The sequence below is a fragment of the Ipomoea triloba genome, chromosome 15, assembly GCF_003576645.1.
Source record: "Ipomoea triloba cultivar NCNSP0323 chromosome 15, ASM357664v1".
Lineage (NCBI taxonomy): Eukaryota > Viridiplantae > Streptophyta > Magnoliopsida > Solanales > Convolvulaceae > Ipomoea > Ipomoea triloba.
In genome coordinates this window covers 8,709,301-8,734,850 of record NC_044930.1, presented here as the reverse complement: position 1 = coordinate 8,734,850, position 25,550 = coordinate 8,709,301, and the positions used below count along the sequence as shown (strand labels likewise).

Below are 25,550 nucleotides of genomic sequence, written 5' to 3'. Positions count from 1 at the left end.
ATATATATATATATATATATATATATATATATATATATATATATATATATATATATATATATATATATATATATATATATATATATATATATATATATATATATATATATGGACACACCCCCGTGAAACACAGATGTCCAAAAAAATTAAGAAAAAGTCATTTAGAGACATCTATCTAAAATAATTTAATGGATCATAATCAATTATATAAAAAAAAAAGTATGTCACAATTTAGTAAATAATTCAAATTTTAAAATACACTTAAAAATACTATAAAGTTTACTTTAGACATACTACATAGAGCATTTATTGATAAAACTTCAAAAACTAAATTCAAAACTAAGCTATAAAATATTCACCCTTAAATAATAAAAGGTGAATGCCTCCTCAAAAAAAAAAAAGTGAATCATTAAGGAGGTGTTTGGTAAATAGTTATTAATTGATTGAGTTAGTGAGTTTAACTAGTTGATATCATTAGTTTATTGTATAATGTTTGGTAAATTAGATATTAGTTGATAGTTAATTACATGTAAAATATTTTTTTTTTTCAAAAAGCTAATCGAAAATAAAAACTACTTTGACTAACTTTTTAAATTTTAGCATTTTGAAACAATTAGTTGTTACAAAGAGTTAATTAATCAAACACTCATATTGATTGTTTAATCAAGTCAAACATCTAATAGTGGTCAAATAAATTAAAATTGACCGATAAGCTAATTATATTACCAAGGCTTAAATCAAAATAAAATTGTTCCAAATTTTGGATTAAAAAAAATCTGAAAAATGTCAATAAAATGGTCATAAATTTTATTTTATTTTTCTAATGAGTATGGAAGTATGGAACCCGACAAGGAGATGGTCCCCGCCACGCCCAAACGGTGCCCATATTCGTCGGTCTCTCCTCTCATTTTCATTAAGATCTTCAAAACAGTAGATTAACACTGTATTAGTGTTACAAAAATGCATTAAATAATTATATTATCTCCTCCTATATCTTTCCCTCAATTATTAACTTTTTTCTTTTTTTAATAATATTCTGCACTCAACTAAGCTTACTATAATATTCTCTCTCTAGATTTGTCTCCTCCCGACAATATATTATACTACGTATTTAGTACTTAATTGCATTATTGATGACCAAATTTCACAATATATCATGCATTCAACAATGCTAATATGCTATATGCTCCACGATTTGGAGAATTTTCTTTTGCTCCATATAGTAGCCTTCATCTTAAAATTAACTTATAGGGAAAATAAGACCATTCATTCCTGCCGATGACCTTGTGGTCTAGTGACACTCGATTGCACCCTATTTGGACGGGGTGGTTCGAGTCTTAGTGGAAGCGCTGTTGTCTCTTTGTGCTTTAGTAGGTTGAGACCCTTCATTCCTAAAAATAATTTTTTGGATGACGAACTGACTGGACCAAGAAGGCCTATTATTTATAAAGAAGTATGTTCAGTTGAGTTAACATGATTTATATCCTCCCATATGCTTTGTCGGTCCGAGGCGTGAGGGGTCCTTGGGGTTGAGGACTCAACAAAGGATGACAACAAGTATAATTAATGGTTAAAAATTGCTATTTCTATATAATTTATATACGAAAATTGCAAATTTCCTTGTTTATATACGAAAATTGCAAATTTCCTTGTTTTGTAATATATAATTTACAATTATGTCTACCTTCCCGCGTTTGGTTCGAGTTATCTAGGATAACAAAAGTTATATTTGGCTGATTATATAAATTCATATGTTTGGTTAAAGTTATCTAACTTTCCCAGGAAATGTTATTTACCCTCACATCAACTTTTTCCTTAATTTTGGGGGAATGTGATGTCATTGCTTTCCTTAGTAATATAACATTCCCTTGCCATTTTACAAAATTTGCCCTTTCTTTCCTTAGGTAATATATTTTTGGTTTAGTATTGGTAGAAATATATGTATAGGTAATATATGTATAATGTATGAGTCCTTTGTTCTAAAACTTACACTTACTGCCAAAATGATATTTAACTTCTATTGTGAACCTTATTTTATTTATTTTATTTTTATGAAAAGAGGACTAGACAAAAAAAAAAAAACATAGATTTGGAAAACAAATAACATTATATTGTAGCAGTTTTGCATATTTCTATGTTTGCAAGGTGATTTGTAATATGAGGGTATTAAGGTAAAATAACAATTATAACATAAAAAACAACTCATCAACCAAACAGGTTTATATTACATGCATAAGTTTTTACCAAACACATGAATCTAACATTCCTGTAATATTATATTTGTAGTAATCTAACATTCCCTAAGGTAATATAACATTCTGTGAGCCAAACGTCCCCTAAGTGTGATATTATCTTATCTACATCATTGTGTAAAATATTTTGTAAAAAAGTTTAGCTTATTTATATCAAAAGTTTTGTTATTATTTTTTGTGTTAATTTTATTTTTGGTCATAGATTTATAGGTGACAGTTAATTTTTAGTCCTTTTTTTTCGAGAACATTAACTTTTGGTCATAGTATTATTTTGGCATGACCATTTTTGGTCATCTATCAACAAAACAGTTTAAATGTCGTTAAATACAAGGGCATTTCGGTTTTCAATTATGATTTTTTTTAAATAACATAAAAAAAGTAGCGGGTCAACCAACTTTGTATAAAAAAGATCGAAATGCCCTTGTATTTTACGGCATTTCAACGATTTTGTTGACGGAGGACCAAAAATGGTTATGCCACAATAATATTAGAACCAAATGATAATTTTCTGATAAAAAATGACTTAAAGTGGACTACTACCTATAAATCTAGGACCAAAAATGAAATTAACTCTTATTTTTTGCATACAATATTTAATATCTTCACCATTGTGAAACTAACTCGAATATGGCTTAAGTCTCGCATTCTAACCTGCAAAGTGAGTCTCTTACTAAGAGAAAACTTTCCATGACTTTAGTTATATTAATAGTTCGCTTACTAATTGTCATAATTTATTAATTTTATATGCATTATAAATTGTTTTTGAAATACTTATGCTTATTTACAAGGTAATATCTGTTCTATATTTTCTCAAATATTTTCAACCTAAAGAATTTAAGCCTTACCATCGGGATTCGGACCTATGACCACCCATTTATAATGATAATCAGGATGCTATTATTACATGTATAATTTATTTTTTGTTGTCACGTCGAATGATGAAAAAGTTTGATAAAAATTATTGTCCATATAACTTTATTAATAGAGTTCTACTATGTATATTTTTATTTCATAATGTGACAGATAATGATATATTATTTTCATCATTCAGGTCATAAAAAAAGTGTTTAAATAAAAAATTCGAGAATAAAAATAAAAATTGAGAATATAAAATAAGACTTTACATAATATTTCACTTATCAAAAAGTATATAACATGTTTTTTATATTTTATTATGGAGTGTATGATAAGACACTGTTAAGCTTAATTTTAATAATTAGTGGTTAACATAGATTACTTAAGACTCCACGTTCTCTTTGTCAGGATTCAGAGCATGATGAAGTCTACTAGTGTCTTCTTCCTTCTCTGCACTTAGCCAGTAGCCAAAGGCAAGGCAGGCACCGCGACGGCGTCGTTTTACATGCTCCCTTCCCGACCGCGAATGTGAACTATTTTCTACTTTCTTCAACCACTCGCTGCTCGTTTTCCGCTTTGTCTCCTCTCTTCACAATCAATGTCAGTGGAGTAGCTCGTGAGTCCGTGATCCATAAAAGCTTTCACGTTTCCGGTAATTTCTCCTTTTTCTTTCTCTTTTACATTTTCAGCTTTTTCTTTTTCTCTGCGAATCAAATCTGCTGTCTTCATTGTAAGTTCACCATGGCTTGCTACTACTTCTCTTCCTCCTTGGACCGCCGCTTCCTAGTTTAAGGCTAAAATGTGTGTTTCTTAAGGTTCTTCTAATTTTCGATTTGGATCTTTTCCCTACTTTTAGGTACTCTTTGCTTGAATTTTGTTGATTAATTTGGAATTTTAGCTCTCTTTTCATTTGCAGCTGATAATTCTGTAATGTGCTACTGCATTCAGCATTTTGCGCTGCTTATCAGTGTCAGATCTTTCTGTGATTTTCACTTAGGAAGTAGAATTTGAAGCCTTTGGAGTTGTGCTTTACATTTACCGCTCATTTTTTGAAGGAACATATTTTTCGGATTAATTTTTTGTACAATGTGGTTAAAGAAATTGTGTTTTCACGATAGATACTGTAGATTTCTATGTAATTAGGTATATTTGTTCAATTATAACTAGTATTGACCTTTATCTTTATGGCAGGATTGAGGATGCTACACGGTTGAGTGGAGAGACAAAGATTCCATTAGGACAAAATGGAGCAATATGAAATCCTTGAGCAAATAGGGAAGGGGGCTTTTGGGTCAGCCCTTCTTGTGAGGCATAAGCTTGAAAAGAAAAAGTGAGCATAAATATGTGTATGTGTGTGTGTGTTTTTTAAGACCATGTTTGCCTGAGCTTTTGTTGATTTTATGCAACTTACATTTGATAAGTGTAATATCCCTCCTGCCTTTTCCCATTTGTCACAATAAGGTATGTTTTGAAGAAAATTCGTCTTGCTCGCCAAACAGACAGGACACGCCGAAATGCACACCAGGAGGTTGGTATTTTCTGCTTAAATATTCTCTCTGGCAAAAATATAATTCCATTGAAATTACTTTTGATTGGATTTTTGTTGAGCCTTGGAGTTTTATAATTGCAAAGGATTATTTGTGGTCCTTTTTGTTCCATCTTGGTTGTAAAAAATGTTTTTACATAAACAGCAGAGGAAAAGTTTTTTACAGGCGGTGAAGAATGAGATCTTCATTTGTATGTCTGTATCCAAAATTTTCCAGGGTAGAAGAAATACATAATCTTTAACCAGCAAATCGTCATCATATATGTACAGGAGTGTGCAACTAAGAGAACTGTTAAAGTGTGTGTATTGAATATCACATTATTACATGCCTTTGGACTAATCTTTTCCTTTCCTCTGTAGATGGCACTCATTTCGAAAATGAAAAATCCATTTATTGTGGAGTATAAGGACTCCTGGGTGGAGAAGGTTAGTTCTGCGGTTAATTATTTCTCTTCTTGCCTTTAATGCCTTTTCTTTTGGATTTTCTGCAAGTGATATAGAGATCACTCTTTCAATTTTGAATAAAATAATACCCCCATTTGTGCCACTGTAGTTGGTATAGTTTGACTAGGAGTTTTGTAAATATTTTAAAAAATTGTATATCTTTGTTGTTTATTTTGTCATGATATTATGTAGGGACAAAACTTATAGATCAGGTGAAGAACATTGTATCAAGTTCAAAATAATATAATCTAGTCTTACTTGAAAATAATTTAATTTTTTTGGAAACAATAAGAAGGTGGATATCTTTTTTCACTTCAAATTACATGAGATGTCCATAGTTTATCATGTTGTTGATCTGAATTAGTTTCATTCTCATTTACTGTAGATTGAGTTGCATACTTGCAGTGCTGCATGCTTCCCTAGCAAGTTATGTTAAATGTACAAGTATGAAATCTTATTGATGTACTGCCTTCACTTTCAGGGTTGCTATGTGTGCATAATCATAGGTTACTGTGAAGGTGGTGATATGTAAGTTACTTTAGAAGTTGAGATTGAAATGTTCCAAGTATATTAGCATTTTTTTTTGACCTGGAAAGTATTCATAAGAATATCATCAGTGCAGTGACCATCTTTGTTACATATATTTTGCAGGGCAGAAGCAATAAAAAAGGCGAAGGGTATCCACTTCACTGAAGAGGTGAAATATTTACTACTCATTGCTTTTACTTCTCATGTTGAAAATCAGTTAAGAGTTACTTGTTTCTAACTTCGGTCATAAACTGTTTATAGAAGCTGTGCAGATGGCTTGTTCAACTTTTAATGGCTCTTGATTACTTACACATGAATCATATCCTTCATCGAGATGTCAAGGTCAATTGCATTTTTCTTTTTCGTGCTGAATGTCTAAATAATTGCTTCTGAACTTTTGGAGCAGTATCTTATCTATTTTTTAATATCTTTCTTGCAGTGTTCAAATATTTTTCTAACCAAAGACCAAGACATTCGTCTTGGTAAGTATGCATTTTCTGTTCGGTGATATGTGCTTATTGAAAGTTACACAGATAATTTTCTGAAGCACATGTGTGCAATCCTCTTACAGGTGATTTTGGACTTGCCAAGATGTTGAGTTCTGATGAACTTGCTTCCTCTGTAAGTTACATTGGCTGTATTCACTATGTTCTTAAAATCTCTAGTTTTTGCATTTCTTCAATTGGTTTCTTGCTGCACTTACTGTTGCAGATTGTTGGAACTCCCAGTTATATGTGTCCTGAGCTTCTTGCTGATATACCTTATGGCTCTAAATCAGACATATGGTCTCTAGGTATGTGAATTAGATGTCAGACATCAAACACCTACATGCAAGAGTTCTAGGTTCATGTTTGAGAGATGAGTTTGGCATACACGCTACTATTTTTATGCACTGATATCAGTAAGATCTTTTCTTGTAGGATGCTGTATATATGAAATGGCTGCACTGAAGCCTGCATTCAAGGCATTTGTAAGTTTCTTTATACTGTTTATCTTTTTCCTGTCTTGTGTCTAGCATTCTATGCTACACTGACCCATTAATCATCATTGTGAAAATGCAGGGGACTGTGTTTACTTCATTTCTTCAGTTTTCATTTCTCTAGTTTTATTTCTCCAGTTTTCGATTAATTGGAGAAATATACCAGTAAATGTAAACACATTCTTTGTTCTCCTTTCTCCAGAAAAAGCTGGAGAATTTCTCCAGTTGTTTTTTTTCAACAAACTTCTATTTTATTTTAGTTCTTCTGTGTATGCCAATCCATTTTGATATGGGAAAGGTAAACTCAGCAATGCCTGACGATACCATATTTGTTTGTTTTTCTTTTCTCCCATTAACAAAAGTACTTCTTATAATATTTGGTACATTGAGTTAGGATTTGATTTTTGGTTGAGGTATAGAATTTTATCTTAACAATCTGACTAGGTTTACAGTCAATCTGTTAAGATCTGGAAGTTCTTATTCAATGAAACTGTTTCATAAGAAGTGAAGTCTGTATTATCACATGTGGTCAAGCATTTGTCTTTCACCTGTTTACTAATTTGGTTCCCAATTTTGTACTCTGGAACTAATGAAGTATCCTACTTTTTGTCAAAGGATATGCAAGCCCTAATCAACAAGATAAACAAGTCTATAGTGGCACCACTTCCTACAAAATATTCTGGTCCATTGTAAGTTCTCTTTATTGGTATGAAACGTTTTGGTTTAAAAGAATTACTTATATGATGTATTTGTTTAAATGAAATGCTTGAGCAGTACCTATTTTCCCTTCTAATAATAGGTACCACTCTCATTCTCATTTAGCAAGCTTTTAATTAGAAAATATTCTTCTCTAACTTGATGCTTATCTGTTTCCATGTGTATGTGTGAATTTGGGTAACCCATAAATAGCCACCCAACAATGAATTGTCAGCACCATCAAACATTGCACATGGTTTGTTCAATTTAAGGCCTTCTAGTTGAGATTCAGAGTATTTAAATAATTAATTAATCTAGAGTTTTTTAAAGATGAACAAAATCCCAAAATTTCCACAATATCTGACTTTTGCTTGTGAAACTCCGTTCAGCTCTTATTTCCTTTGGTTGCTTGCTATGCTCTACCTAACTTGTTTTACTTATTTGTCTTCCAGCCGGGGTCTTATCAAGAGCATGCTGCGGAAAAATCCAGAATTACGGCCTAGTGTATGCACTGTTCTATATCCACATTTTACATAAATAGTTGGCATCAGAATAGACATGCTATTGCCTTTAGATAATCCAAAAGTTTGATTAAATAATCATGTGAATTGTACAAAAAGACATGTTGATTCAAATCACAATTGTATGTTTGACATGGCAGGCTGCAGAGCTTCTTAGGCATCCACACCTTCAGCCTCATGTGATTAATATTCATCTTAAACTCAATAGCCCGCGGCGCAACAGTTTACCAAATTACTGGCCCGATAATGATATAAAAAAATCCAGATTTACAGGGCCAGAAAGTGTTCCTTATTATAGAGAGAAGAGGCTGTCATGCGGCAATGACAGGACTTTGAATCCCAGTGTTTCTGAAAATGATCATGACTATTCATTTTCTGGTCAACGATATCGTGATAAGCCAAGTAGAATCACTGCATTGTCTACTGGAAGCACTGAAGGAGGAACCATCACGAAAAAAGTTACTACAAAGGCTTCGAATGCAGTCAAGAATACCAAAGCAACCCTGACAAAAGCTTCTCCTACTCCAAAGAGACAAGCATCAGCACTGAAACACAATGAGCTGGTATGATTCTGAACAGTTCTTGATACGACTTGTTCAGTAACTAAAAATGTCATTCCTACATAATTTTTTTGTCCTATTATTTCATTAAAAAAAAAAGCTGAGAAAGGTATGTTCCAGTGGTTCTCATTATTCGATTTTGGTAGCAATTGTTAACATAAGAATGGGTTTTCCTGTTTGTCTACATTGACTAATGATGTTGTTACATGTATAGACTGAAGTTCACCAAAGGATAACAAGAATTAAGAAATTGAATCTCAATATCTCATTGCACATCCCACCTAAAAAGAAGGGAAGCTTGAATCTGTGTTTGCTTATATGAAATAAATAAATAAATAAAAACAGAGGAACTGTAATGGACAAAATAAGATACAACGAATGCCATCATTTAGTGATCAATGCTCTTCAATTTGTTATACACTCATCGAGGATTTTGATTGACTGCTTGTGCAACAAATATGTTTGTGTGTATATATATTATTCTGACAATGTATTTGTGAATAGTATCTGATTAGCATAGTGCAACAAATGTCTTCATAATCATCCTTCCTATTGGATATTTATTTTTAATGCATTGGTTTTTTGCGTTGAAGGGGTAGGAGGTGGTGAGTGGGTGTTGAGGAGACTTGTGGCATTATATTTCCTTTATTTGCCTCCTTGATTTATATACACTTTGCTTTACAGGTTCCTACTTCAAGAACTTTGGTGAAGAGATCTGTTTCTACAACTCGTAGAGCGTCTTTGCCCTTGACCACCAAAGCTGCAGCTCGAGAGTTACCGCACAGGCCCAGTCTTGGTGTCCTTGATTGCTACAGGTCTCCAGATGTTTCTGTCAATGCCCCCAGGATGGACAAGATGCTTGAGTTCCCCTTAGCCTCGTACGAAGACCCTTTCCATCCTATCCGTAAAACTTCATCAACTTCTGTGCAAGATTCCTCTGGGTCGCCAGAAGGGGACTGTTCAATCATGAAAGATAAATGCACAATCCAGATCGCTGACAGCAAATCTGATAAATTGAGCTACACTGGTGGTTGGCAAGGATTTACAAGCCCCATCCTGCCAATGGATCGAGAGGATGGAAGTGATTGTTCTGATCAAAATGCAACTGCTGGTGCATCAAGTCGAACCTCATCAGACCAAAGGCGTCGTCGTTTTGATATGTCATCTTACAAACACAGAGCCGAAGCATTAGAAGGACTGCTTGAATTTAGTGCAAGGCTGATGCAAGAGGAAAGGTTTGAAGAACTGGGCGTTTTACTAAAGCCCTTCGGGCCAGGGAAAGTTTCTCCTCGGGAAACTGCTATATGGCTATCCAAGAGCTTTAAAGAAAACACGTGCAAACCAGAAGATCAGATCCTATAAGCACCCAACACGTGTAAAGTAGTCTTTGTTTAAACAGTTTTAGGTCTTAAGACATTTGTAAAATTGTAAGCGGAAACATTCCTAGAACCTGATATTGTAGGTTATGTAGCTTAGGATTTATCCAGCAGTTCCTTCTAGTAAGTACCCTAGTAATTTCATTGCGTACAGCATACCAAATTGCTGTCTTGCTGATAGGCTGAGGAAACATCTTTTTTTTCTAATGTTAGCATCCTACGGAGTCATTAATGAACAGCTTAAAGCTGATGGTAGATTTGTTTTTCTGTCTTTACTTCTATGGTACTATGTGACTATCACTGATTATATGATAAAATCATCGTTACATCCCTGCATATTGGAAGGTGTACCTTCTATCTCAGAGTCGTGTTGTAAGCCTTCAACCGATGGTGTTCTGATATGCTTTTTCTTAATGCCCCACTTGGGTCTTTGCCTTGGCTCACTCTGTGATCTAGCCTTTGCTCTTGAGGATTCGGTATTGGACATGTAACTTGCATTTCGGGAATCAGGAAACATATAATTCATACTTTCTGATCGTGGAATGGGTTGTTTGGTCCTTCCAGGCTTGGGACTTTGCAAGAGACCTCTCTGTGACAATCTGTCGGATAACTCCTCCAACGGCCTGTCAAATGTTATTGTACTGATTTCACTAAATGTAGAGGGACTTGGACATATGCTTTGAAGCCTTTGATGCTCTCTCTCCGAGATAGAATGCCTCCCAGTTTGAGAGCTTGTCAATCCATTTCCATTCGTTCCATGTCCACGGTTTTTGTGCAGGCTTCTTCTCCTGGATATACTCTCCTTTTCATGGCTACTCATATATTCCTGTGTTTCAGAGATTACAGGGTAAGCCACATTTCCCATATCTTCAAGTTATTGTTTTGAATCTTTATCCAAGAGAGGGTTGCAGAAACCAAAAAAAAAAATGGCTTACAGTATTAGAGGTTCTATTGATTAGCTGGCTTCTTGGAGCTGAATCTTTGTGAATTGTCCTTTTTTTGAAGGGGAATTCTGTTTCATCAGCTATATGGGCCCGTTGAACTCGAGCTCTTAACTGAATCGCCATCAAAGAGTGCAAGCACCTGATCATATCAGCTGTCTGTTTTCGCACCAGATGACCTCTCACCAGTGCTTGTAGCTTCACCAAGCTCCTTAGAGCTCGTAACGCCTTCCTTGCCTGCAAGGAAAATTTCTCTCATTTTCGTGTCATATACCGTGACTTATCCTCCATTTTAGTTACAAGGATCATAGCGGATAAACTTACCAGATAAGATCGAAAAGCAGCTTGAATCCTAATGGCAGCTTCCACTTCAACAGCAGCTGTTTTAGCAGCCTCATTTCTTGCTGCCAGAAAGGCTTTGGCATGGTTTTGCAGAATCTCAAACTCCAACAATGAGGCCTGAGCTTTGAGCTGAGCAGTGAGGGCCGAGTCGAAGGATCTAATGCTGTTATGAGTCATGCTGTCTGAGCTTGAAGATCTCTTGAAGCTCCATCTCCTTTTCACCTTTGAAGACGATGGCACAATCGCAGGCGAGGCTCCTAAACTCGCTGCAGAAACCGAGCCCTCGTCCTTGTTATCCTTCTCCTTCTTTCCCATCAGAAAGTTTCTGATCCATCTGCTTGCCTTCCCCATATCTGGCATTCTCTCAATATCTTTGAAAACTCTACCAAAATTGTGGTCTCTCTCTTTCTGAAAATATTGTGCATATATAAGAACTTTGTAGCCAAGTCAACTGGCTTCCTGTTAAAGTTATCATATTTGAGCAGACAATTATATATTAAGGCCTGCAATGCCTCATGGTAGCTAGCTCTAACTCTTTACTTCATTGACATTTTGGGGGGTTTTTTTAGTATTCAAATAATATGGTTGGTGAAAGTGAATCTTATATATTCACTTAGGCCTGCAATTGACTTCCCCCTTGTGCCATTTGCCACTAGCTAACATGAATATTTGTCTTTTCACTTTTTCATATATTGGATCTTTGATCTTTCACAACTAAACCCATTTTTTTCTTCCATTTTTAATGCAAGGATCACCTATTGGATAATGCCAACATATGTAAATACAATTAAATTCAGGGCACTATATTAGTTTTAGGAGAAACTTGTTAAAAAGATATCATGCCTATTATAACCAGAGAGAGGCGGTGACACTTTTATAAATATAATTATAGTCATTTACCAAAAAGATTATCACCATTCCTATTTATAATAATAGATACAATATTTTTTTTTTGTCATTGTAGATTTTTTCATTCATTTAATTATAACTATTTCCAATTTTAGTTTGCGCATTGCATTAACTTATTATTATTCACTCTATTACATTTTATGTGTCGAGTTGTGTTAATGAGACTATGTTATTTATAATTAATATATAAAATTTATATATTAGTTAAATTTAAAACTTAATAAAAATATTAAAGAAAATGAATAAACAAATACAAAGAGGACTTGGCATGACAAATAAATAATAAACCAGACAAGTAAAGGTGAAACACAGATTGATAATAATCATATCAAAAAAATTTCTTATGCTCACAAAATATTACATTCAAGTCACTGACATTAAACAATACTTGAAGAAAAGCTATTGCAACTAATGCCTGCCGTATATTTAACCTAACTTGGAAATTCAATCCAACAACTGTGAGGTCACTTTCACTTTATTTATTTTAATATTTTTTAACCAACAACACTTCAATCCAACATCAGGATTCTTGAACATTAGTCACAATAGGTTGCATGCAATGTAACATATAATATAAACATAATATAGAAACCGGCTACAACTGGGAGACTAAAGTCTTAACATACCAAAGCGATTCCAGATTTCTCGCCGCGTGTACACTTTTGCTCATAAGTGGTCTTCACTACTACTTATTTGTCAAAATCATCTAATGACTCTTCAAGTTTCTAGTTAAGTTTATTTCAATTTTTATGAAACTAAAATTGGAGAATGAAAAGTAATCACAAGCTAATTAAGTAAAAACTAAAAGAGTTAATACATCCAATATAATGGCTCTTCGAGCATTTGAGTATTACCATCAAACGTCCTTCAAGTGTAAAATGACCAGCAAACGTCCTTCGAGTATTTTTTTTTTTAAAAAAAAGACTATTTGTGGTATTCTGTTAATTAGCAAAGGCATTAAATTGAATGGTAAACATGTCATTCCATACCCATCTTCTTCCTTTTAACCCTAAGACATATATGCAAGTAGATAGCAAATTAATTGCAAATTTTTAAAAAAAGAATTAATAAGGGTCAAGTAGGTCATCCAATAACATATAAAACTACAATATAATTATATTGAATTTAAAGTAGTGACTTGTTTATTTGGTCTTTGTTGATGTGACAATTTCCTAATTAAAAATTAATTTTTAAAAAATTAATTTTAATAATTTGCAATAAGGGTTAAATATGTCATCGAATTGCACATGAAACTGCAAGTGAGTCATTCAACTTAAAAAAATCTGCAATTGAATCCCTGAATAATACAAAATCATGCAATTGAACCTAAAACGACATGCATGTTTACTTTTCACATTCATAGTTGCTTTGATTTTCGGTTGCAGTTCATGAGAGATCTTCTATTCAAGGTTATGGGCTTAGATTTTAGATATTTTGTTTGAAGTTAGTAATTTTATAATTTAATTGACAAAAACTCCTATGAGACCGTCGCACATCATTTTTATAATTATTATATTACTATCTTTGGATGTACACTAAATAAAATTTGAGAGTATGATTACTATCTGTGCACTCAAGTTAAAAAAGTTACACTTAAGTGCAGGCGCTTCAATTCGCTACATTATATGTTAATTACCATGCCCGCAACAAATTTGAGTTCACTAATTTTTACATTGAGTGCAAGATTAATTAGTTATTATTGAATGCATTCTTAAAAAACGTCACATTTATGTGTACCATTCTATTTTTCTTATATATGTATACAATGAAATTTACAAGCTGTCATACACAAAGCATGCTGGTCTTCAATATCTCATCTTCCATTTCGATATGTGGCCCAACGTATGCACCAACCATATACACTGCATGCAGTGAGCAAATTAGGTGTCAATTGATTGCAATTTATGAACCTAATAAACACCACTCACCGCTAGCTACCTCATTGCATATATTATACTATTGCCCGTATGGGCAATTGAATTAATCACATGGTGAAATTTGAAAACAATAACCTGAAATCGTGTCTCACCAGCAGCAGTGTGGGAACAACATCAAAGTAAGGAAGGGGACTCCTTGTTGCAGTAAAAAAATGTCTAGCTTTTATGTTCAGTTCAGTTATCATAATTTACATCCTCCCAGATGTTCTATCGGGTTGAGGGGATTCAACCTTTCAGGAACAACAATGCATACTATACTATTCATGCTTTTAATGTATCACCTTCCCGGCCATTTCCAACATACCTACTTTAATGGTCGCATAGTCTAACATCACATTTGTTCAATTCACACTAGCTAGGCTAGCTAGCGCTGCATATTCATATTGCAGTACATTATTATATTGTCTCCTTTTGATTGTCTGGTTCATTTAACGAGACTTAACTGTATCCAACTTTTCATAATATTAAATTTAGCATTAATATATAAAATTTATATATTTAGAAACTATATTAAAAAGACTATTAAAACAAAAAATAAATTTAAAAATAATAAAAAATTACTAAAAAAAATAAGAAAGAGTTAGGTTTGACCAATGAATAGTAAATAAGACAGAGAGCAGCGAATTGAAGCCAAAAACAGATTCTATATATACTTTACATACATATATGTCATTATGTGAAGTTCTCTAGTCTGAATTGAAAGTGTTTCAGTTTCAGATTATTGAGAATAATGGAAGAAGGGAAGGGGAGCAGAGTGAGAGTTCACTCAAAGTTGAGAGTGATGTCAAGCACTCCCATTGAGCCCAATAAGGTCCATAAGCTCAGCGCATTGGACCATGCAATGGCTCTCCACACACTCCACGTAATCTTCTACTACCGAGCCAACCCATTCCATGAAGGTCCCATGGAGCTTGACTTGGATAACCTCCGGATTACACTGTCGGACCACCTGTGCCTTTACCCGCCGGTGACCGGCCGGTTGGTCCGGGATGGGGAGGGTAACTGGGAAGTGAAGTGCAATGATGCCGGAATCAGAATGGTGAGGGCAAGTGTGGGGGTCACTGTGGATGAGTGGCTCAGATCGGCTGATGCCTCAGAGGAGCGGGATCTCACGGTCTGGGAAAACATGCCTCAAGATCCAATCTATTGGTCTCCCCTTAGAATCCAGGTATATCATCAAAATGCAATATTTTTATGAATACATAAAAAAAAAAAAGGGTTACATTTTAATTAAAAAATATATTACATGCATCTCTCATGTGAGAAGATCTTACATATAAGACCTGGCATATTTTTGTTTTTATTGGAGTCTGTCTATATAATTAAACTCTATCAGAGTATCACTCTATAATGTGTTCAAGCTTGATTGAACCCATTACTCAAACATATATATATATATATTTTTTGTAACCATTGAATATGCATTTTGTATGTAGCTAAATGATTTTGAAGGTGGAGGGCTAGCTATTGGACTGAGCGTTACCCACACGCACGCAGATCCAACAAGTGCAACGTTATTTTTCAAGTCTTGGGCAGATTTTCACAGAGGCTTGCCAATTCTTCATCCTCCCATTTTCAATCATCCCACCGCTAATCCAAATTTAAAAACCTCAGAATATTATATCAAGAAATGCAAAGAAACAGAAACCCTGTCAACCAAAATGCCCACACTCACCTTCAGATTCTCAGGCTCAAGAATCACGAAATGCCTGTCCCAAGTCCACCCCATTTGCCCTGATGCCACCCCATTTGATGTGGTAGCAGCACTCTTCTGGCTGCGAATCATGCGCTTCACATCACCTACTCCCCTCTCTATTTGCTTAGACTTCAGGACTCACAAAACCAAAGTAATCCCTTCTCACTACTTTGGCAATGCTCTCCATTTCTCATCACTCTCACTTCATGCCCAGGCACTGGAGGATTCTGAGCTAGGCCATGTCGTAGCGCTCGTGCACAAACACGTGACAGGGATTGAAGAAGGAGAATTCTGGTCAGCAGTAGATTGGTTTGAGTCACAGAAGGGAGAGAAGGGGAAATATGCTGCGCCGTTTAGAATGTATGGACCTGAATTGACCTGCATTAGCATGGAACATATGTCCTGTGCAGATGAATCTTTAATGTACTCTGCCATGTTTAGGGAGGAGGAGAGGCCAGTCCATGTGAGTTATAATGTGGGAAATGTGGGTGGGAAGGGATTGATTATGGTGATGCCTTCACCTGGGGATAGGGTGGGAAGAACAGTGATGCTCAGCCTTCCAGAAAACCAGATTTCTATCCTTTCTCAAGATGAAGCTATTATGGAACTGGATCCACAAATGCTCATTAGTGGGAGGAGATAAGCTTGGCAAATCAATTTCTTATGGAATAACATTTATATTCTCTTAATATTTATTCTCTGAACCAAACATGTTATTGAATGAGATGAGTTCTCAAATTACAAGAGTTGTTTGATTGGAGAATTGACCAAACAAAAGATTTGTTGAAATAAAATATGGAAAATATTACTCGTACATTTTTTTTTGAATACTACTAACTCTATTACAATGCAGTATCTGTTCATAACTACTTTCTCAACCTACCTAATTACTCGTACATCTAAATTTTATTCTCAACTTTTACTCCCTCTCACTAAATTTTAATGTTGACATTTTCATTGAGATCCACAAAATAAAAATAACTAATTATCAATTGACACATAGAAAGTGAGAAAGTAGAAATAAGGAATAGTAAAACTCATAAAATATGTAACTCATATAGTGAAACAAAAGACTTGGTAAAGGAGGAAATAAGAAGAGTACTTAATTATATTGACAAGGGAGTTAAGCTTCCAGAATAGTCAAATCTGTACGTAATGCAATGTGACACATCATATAGTATACGTGCACTTGACTTTAGCATGTCTAGGGAGTCTATTGTAACATTTTAAAATTCTATAACCCAATCGCATTGTAATGCGTAATGCAATGGTCTTGTTGACTTTTTCATTTTTTTATTTTTCTAAACAAATTTATAATTGGTTGCCATTTATGAACCCAACAAACACCCCTCCACCAGGCTATGACTCTCATGACTTAGTGTACAAATTCATTTTTTTTTATATAGGACAGTTGGTCTGAAAATTTAAGGTTGTTTCATTCTCAAAGTCAATGATTGAACTCTTGATCTGTGTAAGAATTTAACCGATATAATGATTGCGCAGAATTTAAGATTAATCCGATAAAACTGAAATCACTTAAGTATTACATAGTATTAAAAAATTGAAAAGATCACGATTCATGCTTTTAATGTAACTATATCATCTTCCCATCTGCCCACCTCTGATCTTTAATGATCGATCTCCATCTTATCTAACCTTCATATTGAAGAGACTGGCAAAACTATCATTGCACTTTATATAAACTGAAGTCAAACATATATAGATTTTGTGTACACTTTATTATACATATATACATGCCAATCAAAGTTCTCTGGTCTGAAAGTGTTTCATATTATTAAGAATGGAAGAAGGGAAGGGTAGCAGAGTGAGAGTTGAGTCGATGTTAACAGTGGTGTCAAGCACTCCCATCGAACCCAATAAGGTCCAAAAGCTCAACGCGCTGGACCACGCGCTGGGTCTCCACACGCTCCACATCATCTTCTACTACCGGGCCAACCCGTTTCGTGAAGGTCCGATGGAGCTCGACTTGGATAACCTCCGGGTCACGTTGTCGGAGCACCTTTGCAAGTACCCGCCGGCGACCGGACGGCTGGGCCCGGACGAGGAGGGTAATTGGGAAGTGAAGTGCAATGATGCCGGAATTAGGATGTTGAGGGCCAGGGTAGGAGTCACGGTTGATGAGTGGCTCAGATCGGCTGATGCGTTAGAGGAGAGGGATCTGACGGTGTGGGAAGACATGCCCCAAGATCCGACCATTTGGTCTCCCTTTCGAATTCAGGTACTTTGTGCTTCAGATACCCCGTTGATCAAACAATGTAATTTAAATTCCACCTTTTTCTAAATAATTACAATTCATTTCCCAAAAGCCTTGTAAAATGTGGTAAAAGAATACATTTTCCTTAATCAATTTAACCAAAATTTTAATTACTCTAACAGTTACCAAAAAACTTTGAGAACTACTTTAGATGATAATATATACACAGTACTATGGTATCGGGTACATACTCAAAACTTTTCTCATTTACTTTATGGGTATACTTAGTACAAGTAACACTGATGTTGACATGTAACTTAGCATTTTCAATATATATAAGCAAATTAATCTCATTTATCTATATATCTAAGTTGATCAAGTGTGTGCTAAAAATTAAAGAGAAAAAAATAAACAAAAGAGAAATCGCACTGACTTTTTATTTTTAATAATTATGATTGTACATTTAGAAATACTTAAAAAAGATGCCTAAACATCAATAGTTTGGCCAAAACTTTGGTTAACTTGTGTTTTTAAACCAAATTAATTTATAAACAAAACTCTTAAAAATGCAAACAGTTAATCAAATCAAAAAGAAAAAGTTTGACCACCAACCAATAATTAACTAAACTTTTTCAATTCAATTGGTTAATTAGGTTTCTATAGAAGTTTGAATTGCACACTTGCATTTCATGTATTCCCTGTACAAATACATATGGTGTGAAATAAATACTGTTTCACCTAACTTTATTATAAATGTCTGTTTAAAGTAGTGAAATTTTTTACTATATAATGGGAATATAAAATACTCTCTTTGAATTATTATTTTTTTTGGGGAAATTAAACAAAAATTGTTTCATTCAATAAATTTAATGTTATAACTTTATTTCTTAAAATATTCTTGAAATAATAAGAATTTGTAATAATAAATCATGTATAGCTTATATGTTTAATATGTGTAAAATTAAAAGTATAATTTATTACCAAAGGGGCAGATTGCAGGTACCTGCCCCACAGATTTTTAGGATTTCATTTTGCATCCATGCAAAATATGGCATCTACACTATCCAATTTAAACTCTTCAAGAAATATTTTATATATATATATATATATATATATATATATATATATATATGTATATATATATATTATTGTGGACAAATGCTACCACAAAGTCTTCCCAACTCACATAAGTACGAATTAATTTTGCATTCACCCATTATCAATTTTAAACATATAATACGTCAAATTAAGCATCTCACTTGAGAAAACCTTAATCCACTCTAATCTGACCCAAATAAAAAATGAGTCAATAAAAATTATACCACATAATATACAATTTAAATGTCATTTCAAGCCATGTTTAGGTAATTTTTCCAACACACAATTGGAAATGTTGCTTGAAATTTGAATTCCTTTTTGTTCCTTTCAATCCCTAACATGGTAGTGCACTTGATGGTATACCAGCTATTTAATCTGAGTTTTGAAAAAATGCTATAATTACACTTAAAACTTTAAAATCTTCAAACAAATAAGTTATCAAATTTAAAAGATTTGACTATATTAATACACGTTTGAATGTTTTTTTACTAATTAACTATTATTTCAGTATGTCTTAAAATGAGTTGGTCATATAAATAAAAAAAGAGTTAAATACTCCGCAGTAAAGATTGACACATGAATACATGATAACCATTTCAATAACATATGATGATGCATATATAGATTATACTTTTGTAACCATTGAATATGCATTTTGTGTGTAGCTAAATGATTTTGAAGGTGGTGGACTAGCTATTGGACTGAGCTTTACACACATGCACGCAGATCCAACAAGTGCAACCTTATTTTTCAAGTCTTGGGCAGATTTTCACAGAGGCTTGCCGATTCTTCATCCTCCCATTTTCAGTCTTCCTGCATTCACCAATCATCCCATCCCTAATCCAACTTCAAAAACATCAGAATATTATAACACCAAGTGCAAAGAAGCAGAAACTGTGTCTGCACCCAAAATGTCCACACTCACCTTCAGATTCTCAGGCTCAAAAATCATGAAATGCCTGTCCCAAGTCCATCCCATTTGCCCTGATGCCACCCCATTTGATGTCCTAGCAGCACTCTTCTGGCTGCGAATCATGCGCTTCACATCACCTACTCCCCTCTCTATTTGCTTAGACTTCAGGAGTCATAAAAGCAAAGTGATCCCTTTTCACTACTTTGGCAATGCTCTCCATTTCTCATCACTCTCACTTCATGCCGAGGCACTGGAGGATTGTGAGCTAGGCCATGTTGCAGGGCTCGTGCACGAACATGTGACACGGATTGATGAAGGAGAGTTCTGGTCAGCAGTAGATTGGTTTGAGTCTCCGAAGGGGGAGACGGGGAAATATGCGCCACCCTTTACAATGTATGGACCTGAATTGACCTGCATTAGCATGGAACATATGTCCTGTGCAGATGGCACTACAGATGAATCTTTAATGTACTCTGCCATGTTTAGGCAGGATGAGAGGCCGGTCCATGTGAGTTATCATGTGGGAAATGCGGCTGGCAAAGGATTGATTATGGTGATGCCTTCACCTGGGGATAGGTTGGGAAGAACAGTGATGGTCAGCCTTCCAGAACAGCGGATTGCTATCCTTTCTCAAGATCAAGCTATTGTTGAACTGGATCCAATAATGCTCATCAGTGGGAAAAGATAAGCTAGCATACTGCATTTCTGATTTCAAGTTTGTTTTAGGATTTGTTATTTGCTTATGATACTTGTATGTTCTACAGGTTTGATTGTATTTTCATAAGAATACAGACTTCACACTCTTTTTGTGGCATATTGTCTGAAAATCACGACAAAAATATAACAGACAATTTCGTCTGAGAAATTTTAAAATTTACTAACACAGAGAACTAAAACTTGTGTTAGTAATAGAGAAGCTTCATACTTCACACGACCTGAATAGTCAATACCAGGTGGTACTAAAACTACTAAATGCTCTTAATTTATTTCATAAAATAAAACTCCAATCTTTTGTAGGGTGCATTTCGGGTAGATGAGGAAAAGAGCATTAAACAGAGAGTCCATATCCAGTATGTGATACAGTGATATTACAAGCAGCAGCTTCAATTGCTAAGATCAGTGAAAACTGGATTAGCTTCAAGGTGCTCTGCGAATTTCTCAAGGATCTCCTTAACAAAAGCCATAAATTCATCTTTGCTGCATTCTTTGGTAATCTTTTCATTTTCTGTATCAGCTAAAACAGCATCATATAGAAGATGTATTTCATCATTTTGTAAAGAGGGCAATCCTAACTCCTCTCCGTTTTTCTCAAGGAAACTTCGTATTGTATCTTTGCTCGTTTGCTCATCTTTCCTGCCTTGGTTTTCCTGCATTACCTTCTCCACGGCATCATTTAGTTGTTTTCCATCTGCCAAAAACTGCATTGGTGGTCCAACAGTCAATATTTAGCTATAATAATTTAGCCATTGAATGCCCAAACATATGAAGAGCATACCAGTGAGCGTCATCCAGCAGGACCAATAAAATTCAATAGAAACGAAATTTCAACTCAAGCTAAGGTTGTTATCAGTTAAGTTAAAAGCACATGATATTAATATTCATGAAATGTTGTGGCAATATGCCATTGATAATGAAAGAAAAACAAGGGGAAACAACTTACCTTTCTTAGTTTGGTGCCATTGTTGGCTTTGATGTTTTGAACAACTACAATGGGATTCGCTGCAAGAGCATCTGCCACCTCTTGCAGAACAGGCTGTAGTAGATTTGCAAACTGTGCTTGTCCCAGTCCTTCCTCTCCCTCAGCTCCATTCTTCTTCAAAATTTCAGTAAGTTGAGGGAACTCTGCTCAACAACAAATCATAACTTAGATTAGTTTATAAAGGAAAAATGAAAATATAATTTCTAGTATAGTAACATGCTTAAACAGTCGGTGATAAATTGAGACAATGTGGATATCTAAAATAATGAGTCAGGAAAAGAATTATTAGTTCACTCATAGACTTTGTGCCAGCAATTTCACTGACGAGCTAAACAACACCCAAATCCCTATTAGCTATATATTCAATTGTCAGAAAATTCAGTCCACAAGCTATTATTTTCCTCTTAATTACCAAAAGTCAAGAATTTGGAAGAATCATCTCTTCACTTTGTGAGAATCTTCAACCATCAAGCTATTATTTCTCTCTCATTCACCAAAGTACCAAACAATTTAAAGAAATGGAAGAAAAGTTTATGGCTCTCTTCATTGAACATTTCAACCTCCTCCATATAACTTTTTCATTCTTTGTTTTAACTTTTTCTCCTTATCTTTCGGTTGCACTTCTTTGTTTCCCCTTATTCAGAGACATTATTACATAAGCTAATTCACAAATTAGATGCAGTAACATGTGTTTAATTTTTATGTCCCTTCTTCATGTTTCATTCCTAGATGTACGCAAATACCATTAACCATCTGAGTCACGAAATCAAGAGAGACTACATGTATTCTTAAGCCAAGCTATTTGGAGATTTTAAACCACATATGGCAATAAATATCATAGTTATTCCCCAATAGGTCCCTAAGACAGGTGGAATTATCCTTGTTCAGATGTTCACATTCTATCTTAAGTGGTTTAGAATAGCTTTTTCACCCTATAGCTTGCTGTCAAAATGTTTTACTGACTGAAAAATTAAACCTAGAAGAGATAACACTAGGAACTACAATGGCACACAAATATCTTAAGTTCTTAACAAGTCATACAGCAAAACTAACAGATATACAGTTTCAGATGGAAGGCCAGCACTTAAAAAAAAAGTTAGTTGACTATGAATCATAGTTGAGTGACAAATGAAATATTTCATCTATTTCTTCATTTGTACTTCTTTCGTAAGAGTGGCAAACCTGATAAAGGAGGAATTCCCATCGCAACACCCATTTGAGAGAGAGCATTTTTTATCTCATTTCTACTGATTTTTCCTCTATCTTCAGTGTCTAACTCAGTAAATACATTCTCAGCCAGCATGGCAAAATCATCTTCATCTTCCAAGAAGATTCGAATAGCTTTTCCATTGAATATTGCCACAACTACTGGATCATCTGAATGTACAAATAAGAAAATAGTATTTTGTTAGATAAACATGCCAACTAATGATCCAGTCCAATATCAGAAACATCCTAACATAAATTCAAGTGTATCACAATACAAAAATCAAGTACAGAATTGCCACAATTATGAATAGGTATTCACAAGTGAGTTACTCCCAGCATCCCGTTGAACTGTGTACATATCACAACAAGGCATCCCTACCAGAGATCATTATGCATATGCGATCATCATCACTAGTCAATTGTATTGACTATGATCCTTTTAAAATCACACATGTATATCAAATAGATTTTTAATTAATATACATATTAGTACAATTTAAGAACACACCTCAATCATCAAAATGAAACTAATTAACACAAATAGGAAGGAAGAAATTGATCCGAAAATAAACCAAATTAAGATGAGATATTTTCAATACTAACATAAACTAGACGAATACTAGCTATGAGTCAACGGGCGCACACCTTTGAGCACGTCCACGACGGCAGCAACGAAATTCCGAAGCGTAGAATCTGCCTTTTCGCGATCCAGCTCTGCACCCCGAAAGCTAGCCTCATCGGCGATTCCGAGGCGCTTCAAGGCGGAGGACTTGACAGTTTCCGGCAATGCAAGGCCGAAGATAGAGGATGAGATCTTTGATTCTGCCAGCTCCAGGACCCGGGCTCCGGTGAGTGTACTGCCATTACCGTCGCATAAGGGCGGCGACAGGTCTACGGCACTCAGCTGTGTCCCGTCCAAAACCGTTAACACCTCGTCCATCATTCCTTTCTCTCTCTGTATATATCTGTATGTATATGTTAGTGTTGATCGTGCAACAGTTTCTGGGGAAAAAATGGATACGGAGAGTTAGAAAAGTTTGAGATGAATACTGTGATGAATTTCAAGGACAGGGCGCAAGAGGGAAGGAAGCGCGTTGAAATGAAAAAGGCTTTTTGAACATTGAAGTTTACCAATTTGGGGTTTACGTACGCGGACTCTATTTTAGTTGGTTCATTTATTTATTCCATTAATTTATATTAGGAAAAATGGTTCAATGTTATTCCTGAATTATTAGTAGTTTAAATATTGTTCTTTAATTTTTAAAACATGACGTATATAGTCACTCTCCTAAAAGAAAAAATGGAAATATTGTTGTTGGTGGAAGAAGAACAAACGAATAAAGAAAAATTAAGAAAACAAACCATGATCTTCGAACAAAGAAAACAACGTGTAACCACATTTACACCACTAATAATTCAGAAAAGGAACAATATATGTTACGTTTTGAAAAATGAAAAGCAAATATTTACACCACTAATAATTTAAGGATGCCATTGATAATTGATGGGTATAGATCACAATTTTCCCTGGCCTTTATATTATTGTAAACGTTCAATTTAGTTAAACTATCCTCTCAACAAAAAATTAATGTATTAATTAATTTAATATTATTGTTCGTGGTTAAGTATTGTGGCGAGAATGTAATTGTTACATCAGTTTCAATTGTTTTATTGGGGATTTGTCATTTGTGGATCAGAATTTACCATGCACGGCGTGAGCATGGTCTAAATTATGTATTTACACTTAACATATTATAAAGCCCGTTAATACATTATGTAAGTAGTTAGCAGTTGACTTGGTAACTACAAAGTTACTGTTTAAGTTAACTCCTAACGAAATCAACTTATTGATATTCTTGATTTGAGTTGATCAATTCTTCAGTGTACTAATAATTTTAAGTTCAAATCCATAAAAAGATGTCATTTCATTTTTTTTTAAATGAAAAATGAAAAAAATCAACATTGGATACTTTTTTGGGCGGGGGGGGTGTGGTTAGAATATACTCTTTCAAAATTATTATATTCAAAAATTACTTTTTAAAAGTAAAAATTACTTAATTTAGTTATAACGAATTATTTAATAATTTAAACTCTTCATTATTAATTAATAAAATATTTCTAAATTCCTAAAACACAACATCACCAAAACAGAAGAAGTGGTTGAGAAATGTCAAATGAATTTATTTGGTGCTTGTCTGAGGGCTAACATCCAAGTGATTTGTCACCAACTCCATAATACCAAACAACATGGCCATAGAGATTTGCTTAAGATTAGTGGTAACTGGTAAGTGCTAAAATTTACTATTTCTATGTGTGTATTTGACATTCAATTCTCATTAATTTGTGCTAATCTGAAGTTAATTGTGTTTATTTGATTCTATTATGTTATTTAATTAGGTGATTTGAAGGCATTGATTGTTACAATCATGTGATTTGGAGCTTAATTGGATGCATTTTAAAGTCAAATTGACACAAAGATGCATTCCGGGAGTCGGTCGAGGCCTAAGACGGCAAACAAATTGAGTTTGAAGCACCATGGAATGATCTAGGGACCTCATATAGTAAGAAAATTGAGAAAATTCAAATTTTAGAGTGGACGAATCTTGTCACTCGTAGTCTCGATTGTGCCTGCAACTTGTAGAAAATCGAATGCCACAAGCAAAGCTATGCTAGATGGCATCTCAATATTTTACTCATAACTCAATGTAGGAATATCTGAAATGAGTTATTCAAGTGTCATGGGAAAGATAATTTATTTATTTATTTTTTTTTTTTGAAAACAAAACGGGAACTCATATATTAATCCAAAATGTTCGAACAAGACAAGAAAGGAA

General features: G+C 34.3%; 5 protein-coding genes across 7 annotated transcripts; 3 read left to right on the top strand and 2 right to left on the bottom strand.

The window, feature by feature from the left end:
* Nucleotides 1–3,521: 3,521 nt before the first annotated feature.
* On the top strand, nt 3,522–10,032 carry LOC116006931 (serine/threonine-protein kinase Nek2-like). Of its 2 annotated transcripts, none has more exons than XM_031247452.1 (15): nt 3,522–3,759; nt 4,299–4,437; nt 4,569–4,635; nt 5,014–5,079; nt 5,579–5,625; nt 5,749–5,794; nt 5,887–5,967; nt 6,065–6,107; nt 6,197–6,246; nt 6,337–6,418; nt 6,546–6,595; nt 7,220–7,293; nt 7,753–7,804; nt 7,962–8,384; nt 9,066–10,032. In XM_031247452.1, exons 2-15 carry the CDS (start codon nt 4,352–4,354, stop codon nt 9,741–9,743), a joined length of 1,845 nt encoding a protein of 614 aa, XP_031103312.1. In that variant the 5' UTR covers nt 3,522–3,759; nt 4,299–4,351; the 3' UTR covers nt 9,744–10,032. The 2 variants fall into 2 exon arrangements, with proteins under 2 accessions (XP_031103312.1, XP_031103313.1); XM_031247453.1 differs by lacking the exon at nt 3,522–3,759 and adding an exon at nt 3,852–3,963.
* Nucleotides 10,033–10,050: 18 nt separating this feature from the next.
* On the bottom strand, nt 10,051–11,391 carry LOC116005646 (protein IQ-DOMAIN 14-like). Its single transcript, XM_031245892.1, has 3 exons — nt 11,023–11,391; nt 10,693–10,935; nt 10,051–10,583 (listed from the first exon to the last, which is right to left on the bottom strand). The coding sequence occupies exons 1-3, from the start codon at nt 11,389–11,391 to the stop codon at nt 10,062–10,064; spliced, it is 1,134 nt and encodes a 377-aa protein (XP_031101752.1). The 3' UTR covers nt 10,051–10,061.
* Nucleotides 11,392–14,574: 3,183 nt separating this feature from the next.
* On the top strand, nt 14,575–16,396 carry LOC116006416 (protein ECERIFERUM 26-like). 2 transcript variants are annotated; one of them, XM_031246772.1, is made up of 2 exons: nt 14,575–15,054; nt 15,797–16,396. In XM_031246772.1, the coding sequence occupies exons 1-2, from the start codon at nt 14,617–14,619 to the stop codon at nt 16,223–16,225; spliced, it is 867 nt and encodes a 288-aa protein (XP_031102632.1). In that variant the 5' UTR covers nt 14,575–14,616; the 3' UTR covers nt 16,226–16,396. The 2 variants fall into 2 exon arrangements, with proteins under 2 accessions (XP_031102632.1, XP_031102631.1); XM_031246771.1 differs by having other exon boundaries at nt 15,323–16,396.
* An 863-nt stretch (nt 16,397–17,259) lies between these two features.
* LOC116006602 (shikimate O-hydroxycinnamoyltransferase-like) lies at nt 17,260–20,652 on the top strand. Its single transcript, XM_031247042.1, has 2 exons — nt 17,260–17,821; nt 19,561–20,652. The coding sequence occupies exons 1-2, from the start codon at nt 17,384–17,386 to the stop codon at nt 20,494–20,496; spliced, it is 1,374 nt and encodes a 457-aa protein (XP_031102902.1). The 5' UTR covers nt 17,260–17,383; the 3' UTR covers nt 20,497–20,652.
* A 113-nt stretch (nt 20,653–20,765) lies between these two features.
* LOC116006604 lies at nt 20,766–23,846 on the bottom strand. Its single transcript, XM_031247044.1, has 4 exons — nt 23,362–23,846; nt 22,690–22,884; nt 21,469–21,650; nt 20,766–21,226 (listed from the first exon to the last, which is right to left on the bottom strand). The coding sequence occupies exons 1-4, from the start codon at nt 23,657–23,659 to the stop codon at nt 20,912–20,914; spliced, it is 990 nt and encodes a 329-aa protein (XP_031102904.1). The 5' UTR covers nt 23,660–23,846; the 3' UTR covers nt 20,766–20,911.
* Nucleotides 23,847–25,550: the final 1,704 nt, after the last annotated feature.